Source organism: Cyanistes caeruleus, chromosome 5, assembly GCF_971803275.1.
Source record: "Cyanistes caeruleus chromosome 5, bCyaCae1.hap1.1, whole genome shotgun sequence".
Classification (NCBI taxonomy): Eukaryota; Metazoa; Chordata; class Aves; order Passeriformes; family Paridae; genus Cyanistes; species Cyanistes caeruleus.
Genome location: NC_141705.1, coordinates 15148768 through 15163160, shown reverse-complemented (window position 1 = coordinate 15163160; position 14393 = coordinate 15148768). Strand labels below are relative to the sequence as shown.

Genomic DNA, 14393 nt, shown 5'->3' with positions numbered 1-14393 from the left:
ATTACCACTGTATGGAAGAGGCAAAGCATCTAACTACACAGCTATGTAAACAACAGGCTACAGGAAGGAAGCAGAATCAGTGTACCACAACATACCCTGGACCCTCAGAACTTATAACCCAAGGCAAAGCAGAACCAAAGGAAAAAAGAAAAATAGGAAAAAAATAAAATTAAGATGTGTGTTTTATTTATGCAGATGTATGTTATATTTACATCATTGATATAATTTAAAAATCACATTTAAAAACTGAAAGGTAATGGCATTTATTCCTTATATATAATAAAGGCCCCACAGTAATTACCGTTAAAATAACACAAAATCATGAGTTACTGAAATATCTCAGTAACTGAATATAACACAAGCCATGGTGTACTTCAAACTCAGTAACCATAAAACTTTGTAAATAGAATACAGTAAGAATTAGGATTCATGATGAGAAAATATAAGTGAAGCATTTGATTTTAAACAAAAAGCTAATTGTAGTATTCTTCAGATTGTTCTCTACTGTGATGTAAAAGCATCAACTAAAACAAAGCATGAAGTCTTTTGTAAGACAGCAAGTCTCTGTATCTCCAGCAGATGGGACTGTTTAGATTTATACAGCTGGCTGAAAACCACTTTGACTGTATTATAAGGGTGTTGTGTTTAGAGTGAACAGAAGCAACTTCTATGTGAAAGAAAAAAAAACTTTCAAACTTGTTTACTTACAGAGATTTTAAGTGAGCAACACTAAGAGTCATCTATGCTGTGATGACTGATACACATTCAAATCAACAGGTATGGATGGGATTTGAAACAAAAATCCAAAGAAAGCGCTCAAGTAGTAAAAGAAACAATCTTAGAAGAGAAAAGCAGTAATTTCCAAGCTCAGGATCTTTTTCGAACATAAACAGCATATGGCAACAGCATCAGCATCAGAAGTGTATAATTTTCTTAAGCAAGAAAATGACACTTAAAAATCTATTGCACATTATTTGCAGGGCATAGGCACTGACTGTAAGTAGGCACCACCTAGCGAACCAGTCAGTAATAGTGTTACTGACTCTGATACTTGCCTGAAAATTGGAAATATTCAGTCTGGCACCAGCTGGACTATGCTCAGCTCATTAGAAATGCATCATATCCTGTTATCTTACTTACACTCTGTCACTTTATTTCTGTCAAAGCCAGACTTTTTCTTAAAAAGGTTTTTACTACATTTTGTTTATTAATACACTGTACTGGCAGAGGTGTACACAGTGATAGGAAGTTTATCTATTATACTAAACACAAAGTCACATCAGTTAGTCACATCAACACACTTTGCAAAATAGAAATTGAAAAAAAGCAGCTCGTTTTACATTATTTTTTTTTATTTGGAACAAATAAAAATAGCATAAGCTAAATAAGATAGCTCTCTTACCCCAGGCTTGGAATCTGCTCTTCATTGACAAGGTCAGAGAGAAGGAAATGGTGTTTTGCTATGAGGAAACGGCTGATTACTGATTCTCGAACCTGTGAGCAGGCAGGGAGAAGAGACAACAGTGTATTTCTAATCCAAACCCACTGCCAATATTTGCATTCTGATTCTTAAACACAAACAAAACATCCACATACATATTCTTCATTTTTTCCCAATTTTACGAGGGCCACACTTGAAAGAAATATTTCTTTCCACCAGCTATTTCTTTAGAATGTAAGAGCAGCTCATTTTAGCAATACAATGCTTCTTTAGAAACATACTGGCTAGATTGATAGAAGAATATATGAGAACATACAATCAAAGAATTATGTCTTTATCTGCGTACAGCTCACCATCAGAAACAATTACAACAACATATGACACTAATAGACATCTCTTTTCCACATCTAAATGTAGTTGCAAAAAAGGCTGTGGAGAAATCTATATGGTACCAGTTATGTGGATCAAAAGAGTACAGAACTGCTGAAGCCTGTATTACAAATACTGTGATTTCAAATAAATGTTTAAAATTCTTAGTTCCTTTCATATCTTTGCTGAGGTCATAGAGTGAAGCACAGAGATTAAAGTCTTCCCTCTTCTCCTAACAACTGTGTGGAAGCAGACAGAAAGAATATCGCCTTTGTCCTTTTTTCTTAGCACTAATGCTAGTAATGGCTTTATACTCTGTGCTAGCACATCAGATGTGATACACATATAAAGATCACATTTCAGAGTGAACAGAATTTCAGTTCTGATATGAGCAATCCAATTTTCTAGCCCATCTGACAATTTATAGAAGTGTAAAATATCCAAGTAGTGTTTTAAAAAAGGCTACTTGTATTTAATCAAGAAAGAGGCAAACAAAGGTACTGTAATGTATGCTATTCTGTACTACTCCATTACTATTCAGTGTGCTGCAAAACCCATATGTTCAATGCCATGCAAAACATACGGGGCTGACACAGCCATGACAGCTTTGTCAAAAATAATTTTTTTATACTATCAGATTGAATCTGGACTTTGGAACTTGCCTGGAAGACTGAAACACTTTTTTCTCTACGCTTCTTTCATGAACCACTCTTTCTAACCAATAATTTGTTTTGTCCTACTTTAATTCAACCTTGTAGTCATATTTCATGTTTTGCTGACAGGCTAGGATTTGATACACTTTTTGATATTTACACAACTGGTAAGAAACTGGTGGCCATGTTTTGCACTTGCTTTTTTTGTCAGTCTGAAATTGTAAACTTTTCTTGGTTAGACGTTTTCCTTCTTTTTCCCTAAGGATTAAAGAGAAGGTCTTCTTAATATAATGAAAACTAGAAAAATAAATCAGTATAAGGGGAAGTTGTTTCTCTAATACCACGATGAAGGTAAATGTGAAGAAGATATGCCCTCTGCCTTAGGCTCCAGGACAAGACACTGTGTATTACATTAAATGATTTTTAGAAGTGATTAGGGCCACTTTCATGGAGATAACTTAGCTTTTAGCATTACAGCCTTCAACAAGGAAAGCAGGGAGAAGGTAAACCACTGAATTCCTGGGACTCAACAGTACAAATCTCTGGGGCAGTGGAGCAAACAAGAATTTACAGAACTGACAGAAATATCCAGAATGGCTAGTCATTTTGCCTATTTCATCATTCTCAACAGCATTACATAACACAGACCTCCATTTGTTCAATTACATCAGTTTCAGGCCTAACTTGGAATTTTAAAGCTATCTGTAGGTCACGTTTACCAATGAATCAGGTTTTAGCATTCATGGAAATAAAGTATCCAGGTAGAGAAGCAACATAACGCCTACAGAAATATGGTGGATCCATGTATTTAGCATCTTACCTTCTGTAGATAGTTGGCAACAACTGCTCTGTGTGCATCTAGGTAATTTTTTCTGTCAATCACATCCCTCTCTTGCATTCTCTTCTCATAGTCCTAAAGATATTTATCACAGTTTGTGCTTCAGTATATATTCAGTGCTTTATCACATATAAGAAAAATGCTAAGTATTTCATTAATAGTAATGTATGGACCACAGTAAATCACAGCAGATGTGAGAAGTTTGTAAAGCTATTTTTAATGCCAGTGTATACAATATATGCTAAACTTCCATGACTAAAGACAAGAATACCATTCAGTTACAAGACTCATGCGGTTTAAATTAAATGAATAACTTAAAGATTTCCCTCTCGTCTTTTAAAGCAGAACTTTGACCTGCTGCTAATAAACTGAATTTCCATTTGAACTGGAAGTGGCTTCAATTATTGCAGCTTCAACAGGAAGGGTCCTTTACAAGCAGAAATGATGCAGAATTCTTGGAAGATGGTCTGAAATCTGAACTGTGTTTTAATACTACTAAGTACATTTCTAAATAATTAGTGATTACCTTTCTTAGGGTGTAGAACTCACTTGGTGAGTAGAACTGCACTTGGTTCTTAGGGAGAAGTATGTTGATGGGGTATCTCTGAGGGTTGTTGTTACTATTCTGATGGACTACACTGAAAGCTCTACTAACAGATGCAACTTCTATTCACAAGTTTAGAAAAGTGTGTCATAAATAAGAAAAGGCTAGAGCTCAGCTTTCAAGCAAAAACCAGAGCTTACAAGTCAAGAGAATCTCCCAGAACCTGTGAATCATCCTGGCTTTAGAACACAGCTAGTTATGTAAAAGTACTCAGTAAAATAATCTTCAGGTCTGAGCTCTAACAGTAAGGACAAACAGCTGAATGCCTTGTTAGTGTCCTCTATAGCCAAGTGTCCCTGGGATTGATTTTATTCAGTTTCTTCACAAGTGACCTGGATGAGGAAACTCAATGCACTGACAGCAACTTAGCCAAGGATACTTGATTAGGAAGTGTGGCTAATATGAGTGACTGAACCACAGTTCAGAGGGCTCTTTATGACTTAAAACTACAACAATAAAGCCTCAATTAAAAAAAGGGAAAATTCTGTATTGAGGGTGGAATACCTTAATGCATTAGCACAGACTGGAAAGCAACAAGAAGAATAACAGCCATATTGAAACAAGTGCAGGTTTAATGACAACCAATGACATGTTCTTTTGGCAAAAGGCAAACCACAGGATACATAAGGATCAGCATGCCCTACAGACAAAGGGAAATTACCAGACTCTCCAGCTTGACACTTGAGGGGGCATACCTGAAATGCTGCAGCCAGTTTGCAGCTACCAGTTCAAGAGGCATGTGGAGACCCTGGATGGGATCCACTGAAGGGCTACTAAGACAGCCAGAGGCCTAGAGGACATGACCTACAAGAAGAGGTCAGAATCTTAGAATAATGTAGATTTGAACAGATTTCTGGAGGCCATCTGATCTGAACTGTCAGAGGCAGAACAACTTCAATCAGAATGCTCAGGGGACAGTTGAATTTTCAGTATCTCTAGAGATGGCAATTTTACAAACTTGATGGACAATGTGTTCAAGAACTTGAATATATTCTTTATAAAAATGTGCTCATTATATTTAACTGCAATGTCTCTTGGAGTAACTTCTGTCTGTCATCATCTCACCTCTAAGATGTGTCTCTCTGTTTTCTCTGCACCACTGGGTACCTGAAGGATGCAGTCAGAAACCCCCTCAAGCCTCGCCTGCTTAGGCAAAAACAACTTCAGTCCCTTCTGCCTCTCCTTGTAGGTCATGTGTTTCAGCACTGCACATATTCTGGTAGCTCTCTACTGGACTTACTCCAGTATTTCAGAGTCTTTCTTGCACTAGGCAAGGTGTTCAAATTCATCAGTCTGGTGAGGAGGAGATTAATGAGCAATACAGTATCTGCCCACAACCCTTTAATTTAATGGGCAGTTACAAAGGACAGGGTGCCAAAATCATCTCTAGTTCCAGACAATACAACAAGGGAAAGCAGCCATTAAATACAGCTTGGAAGGCTCAAGTTGGGCATGGGTTTTTTTTCTTTTTTTTTTTTAACAATTTCTGGAAGGATAGTGAAGCACTGGAACAGGTTATCCAAAAAGTCAGTGGAGCCTCCTATTTAGAGGTTTTTCAAGGCTTGGCTAGACAAATAAACAGCTGACCTCATGCAGTGCTGGCGACAGTATTACCACTTCAGTAGAAAGCAGGACCAGATATCTCCTGAGAATATTTTCCAAATAGTATTTCCATGATTCTATGAGCTCTCAGACCTTTTCGCCAAATAGCTAGTAAACCAACTAGGAACAATATCACTTGAAACTTAGGTCTGAAGATCACAGCATATAAAAAAAACTTGGAATGGGCAATCATGGGTTTATCCAATTTATCCTTAATGGAAAAAAAACAACAACCCTCTATTAAAAAAATTCTTAAACTATGGTTTTTCAAATTTTGAATGATAACATAGAATGAATGATAATAGTCCACAAAATGACCTGCATCAGAAAGGTACAGCAAACATGTGGTACATCTTTAAATAAAAAATACAAAACTAACCTAAAATTTAAAAAATAATAATATTTATTGCAAAGAGCCAGATATGGCTGAATTAATAAATATATTTCTAAAAAATATATCATCCAATAGAAAGGAAGAATTTTTCAAATAAATCTATGTCAGAAGAAGTAGGGATGAAAGAACAGTTGCCAGAATCTGAGATGATTCTGATCCTCCTAAGCCAATGAACACACTAAAATGCTCCTTAGCTACATGAATTGCTAAGAACAGAAAAATGCATGACTTAACACTAATAACAGAGTTGAGATAAAAATAATTGAAGTATAACCCAAATAAAAAAAAAATGCACAAACTGCATTTCAATAAGGTAATTAACAGACAGGCAAGGACAAGATAAGCTAATTGGAGCAATGTACTAAAACAGAAATATCTGTAACACAGGCTATAATTAAACACAAAAAGGTTTTCATTCTTGTTGGAGTCATTACTTCTAACAGTTCCTCCAAAAAGGGCTCAAAAACTAATAAGCCTAAGTCTGAAATATCTCTTACCTTTTTATATCTATATTATCACATATATGTATTACCTTTTCTTGTATCTAAAATCACTTCTAAAAAATGTATCTCAACTTTAATGAAAACTCACTTATAACATTTTTGTCTATAGCAGCTTTTCTATTTATTTAACTCTTAAAGTACTGCTGTAGAAATACTGTCTTGGAAGGAAGCTATTTTAATTAGATGAAAATAACACTAGAAAAGACTGAAGGAGTAAAATTCTTATTTTTTTCATGTCTGCACAGCTTTACATTCTTTAAAGAACTGCTCGACTTAATTGCAATATTATATTATTATATATTAAATATAAATTAAATATATTAAATATAAATTAAATATAATATTATATATTAAATATTATAAGCATTTAATCTAGAAAAGAAATATTTCAGATAACATTCTACCTGGAAGATCTTCTCACTGATTTCTCGTTCATGTAAAGGGACTTGCTTATAGTTTCGGAACTCTGCCACCTCCTCATTTCTGAGCTGCAATAGTCGGAATCTCTTTGATCTATTAAACTCCTCATCAGAAACAAAATTAAATTCTTGCTGCAACTGTTCCAATCTGAAGAAATCAGGAACATGTGCCTCTCCACTTGTAGTAACCTAAAGTAGTAACAAAAATATTAACTTTTTCATACAAAGTGACAAAAATCTATAAAATAGCTTTTGTAAGTTTTACATGCATATTGCAAAGATGTTCTTTTTAAGCAAAAGCAATAAAGATGGATCACACAGACTGAAACATCAATTATTTTATAGTAGCGTTTTGCTGAGCAAAGCATATGAGATTATACATTATAGAATATAATAAAATTCAATTTCCTTCTATCATAAACAAAAGATTAGAGAGTATGAAACTAACATGTCAGAGTAACCAAGGAAGCTGTACTGCAAAGGAGATCCATTTACAGAACTTCAGCTTTGTAAATAGCTATGTAAATTAAACAGCTATATAAATAAACAGCCATGTAAATGAAACAGCTATGCAAATAGTTCCTCAAGTTGTTGTTTAGAAAAGCTGAAGCTTCTACAGCATCCGAGATCGCACTGTGCAATCCTCACTAATGAGCAGCTTCTCATTTAATACCACACAACTACACTGGAAATTCCCTTGCACTTAAAGGAAACGACAAACTCAAAATCCGTATTTTAATTTATTAACTGATCTGTATGCACGTCCCCTTATACCCATTTTTTGCCACGACTGAATGGATTAATAAATCATATTCATTAATATGCAAACAACCCACTACTAAATGCATTTATCATATTTTAGTTGATATTTTGCTTCTTACCATTCACACAAGTATGTCCATCACAAATCCAAATGCTGCTACCTCCCTGGCATGCATGCAGATTGCCTGGGGAGGTCCCAGTGACTAGGAGTTCCAGAGCTCCATTAGCCCTTCAGCTCTGAAAACACCACTTACCATGATCAGCTGCATCAGAGCTGCATTGTTTGGGTCATTTGGGTCAAGTTTTGCTTCAGCTGCCCACTTAGCTAGTTTCTTCATATCAGTTAGGCCTGATGTGCCGATGGATGCAATAGCATCAATATTTTTTAAAGCGCTAAAAAGACAGAATTGACAGAACTTACACATAAAACACATTCGATTTAGCAATGTAAAAAAGGTATTTAAAACAATCTTAGAAAAACCCAAAAAGCTCCCTACAACCTGAATAGGAAATTCCAGTACACAGCTCTTAGTTGTAGCTATGGAACTGAGGGAATGATCGATTGCAAAGCAAAGGAGAAATACGAAGGAACTGGTGGAAGACAACCTTTATCCAAGGTGCTTTTTGATACATTTCTGATATACCTATGCTATTCCATGTTGCTGCATACTATCAAGTAAGAAGATAAATTGCCTCACATTGTGAAAGGTAACATAGGAATTTTGGCAAAGAACTTCTCAGACATAGTCCTTGCTTGTGCTGTATCTTAGCTCCTGTCTTTGACCTGTCCTCCCGGGTGGCACTTTCAGACCTGCATTGCAGCCCTCATCTCTGCCCCCTCTTTGCTGTTTCTGCATAGACCCTGGGACCCCTCAGCATGCCTGGGACTGCTGCCAGCACTCTGCTCTGCCTAGCATGTCCAGACTGCATACTGGCTGGAGAGGACAGTGCCTGTGCTTGGGAAACCCTTACAGCCTTCTCTTGTGATGCAGCACTGCTTATGGTCCCCCCTGTAACTACAAGTCCCAAGTCTTTATCCTCTGGGATGTGCTCCTACTCATTTTCTTGTATTCACAGTAGGCAAGGAAGCATGGTGGGTACTGCAGGCCATTTGTACACTGCCCTGCTCACCAGGCTTCTGGCATCTTCTCACAGAAGCCGCCTCTGAAGGCCCACTGCTACTCAAATCTTGACACACAAGGACAATACACCAGGACATGTGTGTTATTTATTAGCCAAATAAATAACAGGAACCCTGGAGTGGATGTTGCCCCTTGTTAGAAGTGCCAGTTTCAGTCTTTGATCTCTACTTACTTGAGTATTTTCAAGAAAGCTTTAAAACTTACAGGTCTGACTTGTGCTTGGGTTAGAATCAGCCAAATATCCAGCAGTTACTGGAGCAGCAGATAAAGCAGCAACATCAAGTTTATCTTTAGGCATCAGTCTTGAACAAATGCCAACTGAATCACAATTGTGCTAAAAAGCTCATGGGCAGCAAAAGCTAACATTAGTCATGAAAATCCTGTCTCTGACCTTCCCAAGAGTCGATGGAAAGTCACTGTTCAAGTCACTGTTGACAGAGAGCTACTCATCTCCACAAGGTGTTTCAAAGAAGAGTGCTCCACAGAAAACTTCCTTCTGAAATTCTTCAGTTTTCCATTTATTACAGTGATTGTTCTCCAGAGTTAAAGTTAGCTGTTTGGAATCCATCTTTACATTTTAATCTCATCTATTCTACTCTCACTGAAGTCAGCAGAGTACTGATATGTTGATCAGCAAAGTACTTGAATGGCTGCAGCTTGGTTAACAATGGTAACAGAATGATTTGTAAGCCAATGTCTGGCCTCTAAATAAATAAAAATCTGTCAAACGAATCAGCTGGAAGAAATATTCATACTTGCTCAGTATTAATAACTATAGAAAAACTTTTAAGGGTTTATAGTGAAGGTACCTAAGGACGTTACAAAAGCAGCCTTTATGTATCATCTCCTTGACTTTATGGAATTAAATAAAAGCAACAGGATGGACAAATAATCTACAATAACCAACTTGCAGCCTCAGAGCAAATTAGATATAGCATCTCCAAATGCTCTTCAAATAAGAAAGAGCTGGAGTTTCTGCTCTTAGCAAAATACTTAGAGGAAGATTCCTTGACAATATATTTACTCTCTATTAGAAAACCATAAAATTGAATTAATCAGCTTGAATTGTTTAAAAATAACATGCTAAAAGGTAAAATTTCAAACTAAAATATATTTACCAAAAACAAGTATCCTAAGATACCTGCAAAGGGTTATAGCATGAAGTAAAACATCTAAACTTAAGGAAAAAAGATTATGAAAAGTCTTGATTATGAAAGTAATTTTTTTTCCATGAATCACTGAAAATTTGTATCTTATTACCTTGGAATGCCTGTGTTTTGCTGGGATACTGGAGGAATTAAGGGGATTCCTCTTTCTCCAGCTGCCCAAGAGACACTACTGGATACTTTCCCAGAGGTCATTAAAGTCATTTTGTTGCTACCATCAGCTTCAAATGAAAAGGACACACCTATCAAGGGGGAAAAATCCAAAGTAGTATATTTATGCATTCAAACATGGTATCTTAACACTTCTAAAAATACTTCCAGAAAATGAGCAGTCAAATAACCTGTGCCTTTATAGAAAAAGGTTAATGTGAAACAATGATTTTGCCATGTGCTGTGGGGAAGAACTTTGTTCTACAATAATGAGTGAAAGATTCCATTACACCTACAGAAAAGCTTTCCATTTGAGCTGGAAGGAAAGGCTATGCCAAAGGCTCATTTTTTTCCTCCACAGATGCACACCATTTAATATTTCTGGTAGTTTTCAGATTCAACATACTGTTATTAACAAAACAGAAATTCAGAGTCAAAAGAATTATGTATGATTGAAAAGTCAGTTGCAAAGCTTTTGACACACAATTTGGACACACAATGGTCATCATAGTCAGTGATATTTACACACATATTTCCTGTAATGATTTTTTTTATCCTATTTTCTTCCTCTTCATTTTTTAATCTATTCTGCTCTAGCTTTATCTGTATTTATATATGGCAAATTTATGCAAGTCAGTCATCTCAGAGTGCTGTTAAAATTCATTATACACACTTGCAAGTTCCATATGCTACTATGTATTCTTCTTGTTCCCCCTTTTCCTATCTCTCCCTCCTTTTATCTTTAGCCTAAAGCCTCAGGGAAAAGGCATGTGCAGGTTGTCAACAAAGCAAATAGGAGGACAAAAAATTACTCTGTATATACACTTCTACAGACAGTTTTTCAGTGGTTCAAAATATTAAAATCACTGGAGCTACAATGATTGATACCTGCTTGCTCTGCACTGTCAGAGGCCCGATTGCTCAAATGTTCAAAAAATCCCAAATATCTTCTATAATTTGTAAAGCTCCACTAATACAAGACAAATAATAAACGAACACATTTTTTTATGCAGAGCTTAAAAGTAGTATGAGACAAAAATTTCACAGTGAACTTCAATAATAAGAATCATGACTATTATGGAAGACTCAGTTACAGAAGCTGTGAAAGCTCTTAGGATTTACTCTGAAACCCACTCCAACCTCTTACTGCTACATGGTTCCAGCAAAATGAGAAACACTGAGCTAAGGAAAACAAGAGCCCCTACCACTCCCAACTCCTTCATGATCCAACATCACACGCTGATCACTGCTGAATTCTATTTCTTCCAGAGGAGCACTGCCTGTCAGAACTGCTGTCTCAGGAACAGGTAAGAACACTTCAGCCAACAAGGTGGTACTACTGATACCTGTTGTTTCATAAATCTAGGAAAAAAAAATACAATGAGGAACAGAACAAAAAATTTACATGCACATTCATGAAAAGTTGAAAATATATTGCAGGGTATTTAGAGAAAAGGTTTTACTATGGCTTAAGCATGAAATAAATAATTTAAGGCAATTGTATTCATTAACTTTCTAAAATATCCAATTAGGAGACATTTCAGCTATCAGCAGCTTACTTGACCTGAATTCTTCCTACAAGTCTATCTTCACTTTTCTAATGCACCTGAGACAAGCAGTCAAACTCCAGGCTGTAAAGAGCATCACTGTACAATACACAACTGCTTGTGACATTCACTTGGATCAGCTGAAGATTCTGGAGGGATTCTGCCTAATTCTCCCTTAACATGAAAGGCAGGGTATGGCACACAGTCCCCATTCTGGCAGCACTGCAGGTTGCTTCTCTCTTTCCTAGCCAGCTGCAGGCTCAGAGTGATGTGAGTGGTTTCTCCATTCAAATGTTTTTAATCCAGGAAAATGGTATTCCTTCTCCTTTTCAATTTGTGTGTTAAATAAATAAGCAGACAAGGGATTTTAACAGCTTTCCCTGAACTACCAGTTTTACCTAACCAGAGCAGTCTTCTAAAGGGAGAAGTAGGATCCTCATTCTATTTCCCCTAAATATACTTCGTATTAACTCTGAAAATTATTCATGTGAACCATTTATTAATTCACACTTGGAAAGGGGGATAGTAGTGGATTGATTTAACTGTACAACTGATCAAGTCAAGTGTAGTTATGGACATTACCAGTAATTTTATTTTTTTTTTACTCCCCTCTAGTAAACATTATGAGGGTTTTACTGTGTGGAAAATGATGTTTTAAGAAGACCATGTTAGCAATTTGATCTGCAACACAAATCAGTTTTTCCAAAATTAAGAGGCCAATCCATGAACATATTTAATCACAAGTCCTAATTATTTAATTTCTCCCATCCAAATTGTAGTTTTGTTCTATATATATCTAGCAAGCTTAAACATCAAAAATATAGCAGGAAAGTTAAAAGTTAAAGACTGGAGAAGCAAGGAAGGAGTGTAAAATTAATGATTTACGAAAGGTCTTTCACAGGTTTTTCAGTCCTTCTGACACTATCATAGAGCAAAACACAAGCATTACAGGAGTAATTACGTTTTGTATCATCTTTTAAAAGCTATTGTGATAAATCAACATCTACCTGTAGTTTCAAACTCTCTGGCCAATTGATTATTTGTAAATTGAAAATCTGTCCAAAGTGAACTCTAAAATCAGAACTTATTGGTCGGGTAACAGTCCTTGACACTTCTTTGGAGTTGAAAAGGACTTTTATAAATGCTGAGCGTTTCTTCACATCTTCCCGTCGCACAACTTCTGCTCTGTAAATATGTAAAACAAGCTATCATATCATTTTAATAACATTTTTATTATTTGTTTTTAATGAAAAATTGATTTCTTGTGCGGAGACCTAAACCCACCTGAAAATAGATGGTATTCCTCCAAAAATGTCACTATACAGGCATGACTTTAGAACTCTTACTTAACAGCTGTTTTAGCTTCTTTTGAATATAAAACAATTTTAAAATGATCAAGTCAAATTTTGGATCCACTACAACTAACTCCATACAGAAGAAGTTACCTAGGTAAAAAAAATTCTCTTCTACTCCCTTCCTCCAAAGCACAGCAATGATATCAAATTGAGTTAACATTTTGAAGTTTTTAGTCACTGGGAGTACAACAGCCAAGCAGCATTCCCTGATGAGACTATTTGTAAACTAAGTACAAAACAAAGCAGTATTCAGATTACTGAAACACAGCAGATGTATGTTAAATTGTGTGTGCAAATGTGGAAAGTAACAGAAAACAAATACATTTATTTATTTTATCCACAGTGCAATCTCTGGTTTAGTACACAATTTCTTTATCCCTTTGTTGACTACAGCACAGACCTCGTGTAAAGGACTAGTTAGTGACAGTGGTACTGCCAGCAGTGACCCAGACTCTACACTCAAACCAGCTTCTTTGTAGCTGCACCCTGTTCTGTGCAGATGCTCAAGGAATATCAGAAGGTTCAAAGGGAATGTGCAGACATGCATTTTTAAGTAGACTATGTACCAGGTTATATGTGACTTGAAAATGAATTAAGTTATATCATCTTCAGAAGCAGGAGTTTCATCACTAGGCTAAGCAGAATGGCGAGCTCATGTTTCTGAAGTTGTATAAACAAGATATTAATAAATTAAAGAAAATCACAAATAAGGTGATTTTCTGGCCAGCATTTATCTTACCGAGGACACTGCTCAGTTGGAGTTATGCTTCCTGAGAGGGTCAGCTCAGGAACTAGAATAGGCTCTCCAGGTTTCCTTCTGCAGTTGTCAGCTTTTTCTCTAACCTGCTGCTCTATTTCCAGGCTATTGGCCATTTTAGGTGGGATAGGTTTTATACGTTCCTCACCAAAATCATAATCTTCTGATTCTTCATCTACATGAGTAACTTTTTTCTTCTTTTTCTTCTTGGACTTCTGCATATAAAAACAATAACATTCTTTCTGAAATTGTTTCAATCTCTGGAATTTTTCTCTTGTTCTCTTGATACACAAGTGCTAAACACAGATGGTGTATGTACAGTAAAATGACAGTATAATTTCAGTATTACACACAAACACACAGAAGTTTTCTCTCATTGTAAAGGACTGCATCAGTTTCAGAATTCAGCAATACATTCCATTCATATGCTTCAAAATCATAATGTGCTCCAAGCAAAACATTTACTTAATCTTCTCCATCAACTTACAAAATCAGCATGTTTCTTGAACATTCTGGCTAGATGCTGCGTTCTCATTTGCCTGAGCTACCACGTGCATTCTGTTAAGACTGAAGGAAGGCTACTCAGCCAGTAGACACAGTTGTTTGAGACACACTGTCTGCACATACACTGACAAAACAAGTGCCCATGTGCCACAAGCTCTGGAGGAAAGTGTTTGTGGCTTAGCAGTAT

The 14393-nt window shown here is 36.2% G+C and overlaps 1 protein-coding gene across 6 annotated transcripts in view; it reads right to left on the bottom strand.

Annotated features, from left to right (window-relative positions):
• CC2D2A (coiled-coil and C2 domain containing 2A) overlaps nt 1–14393 on the bottom strand; it is a 53901-nt gene that overhangs the window by 17963 nt on the left and 21545 nt on the right. For 4 of the 6 annotated variants that reach the window (XM_086890258.1, XM_086890259.1, XM_086890264.1 and 1 more), the window contains 8 exons: nt 13685–13917; nt 12598–12775; nt 11249–11405; nt 9988–10135; nt 7840–7978; nt 6809–7012; nt 3284–3376; nt 1403–1494 (listed from right to left, as the gene is read on the bottom strand). In XM_086890258.1, coding sequence (XP_086746384.1) covers nt 1403–1494; nt 3284–3376; nt 6809–7012; nt 7840–7978; nt 9988–10135; nt 11249–11405; nt 12598–12775; nt 13685–13917 — 1244 coding nt within the window. The remainder of the gene's footprint in view (nt 1–1402; nt 1495–3283; nt 3377–6808; nt 7013–7839; nt 7979–9987; nt 10136–11248; nt 11406–12597; nt 12776–13684; nt 13918–14393) is intronic. The other 2 variants (XM_086890260.1, XM_086890262.1) reach the window with 1 other exon arrangement.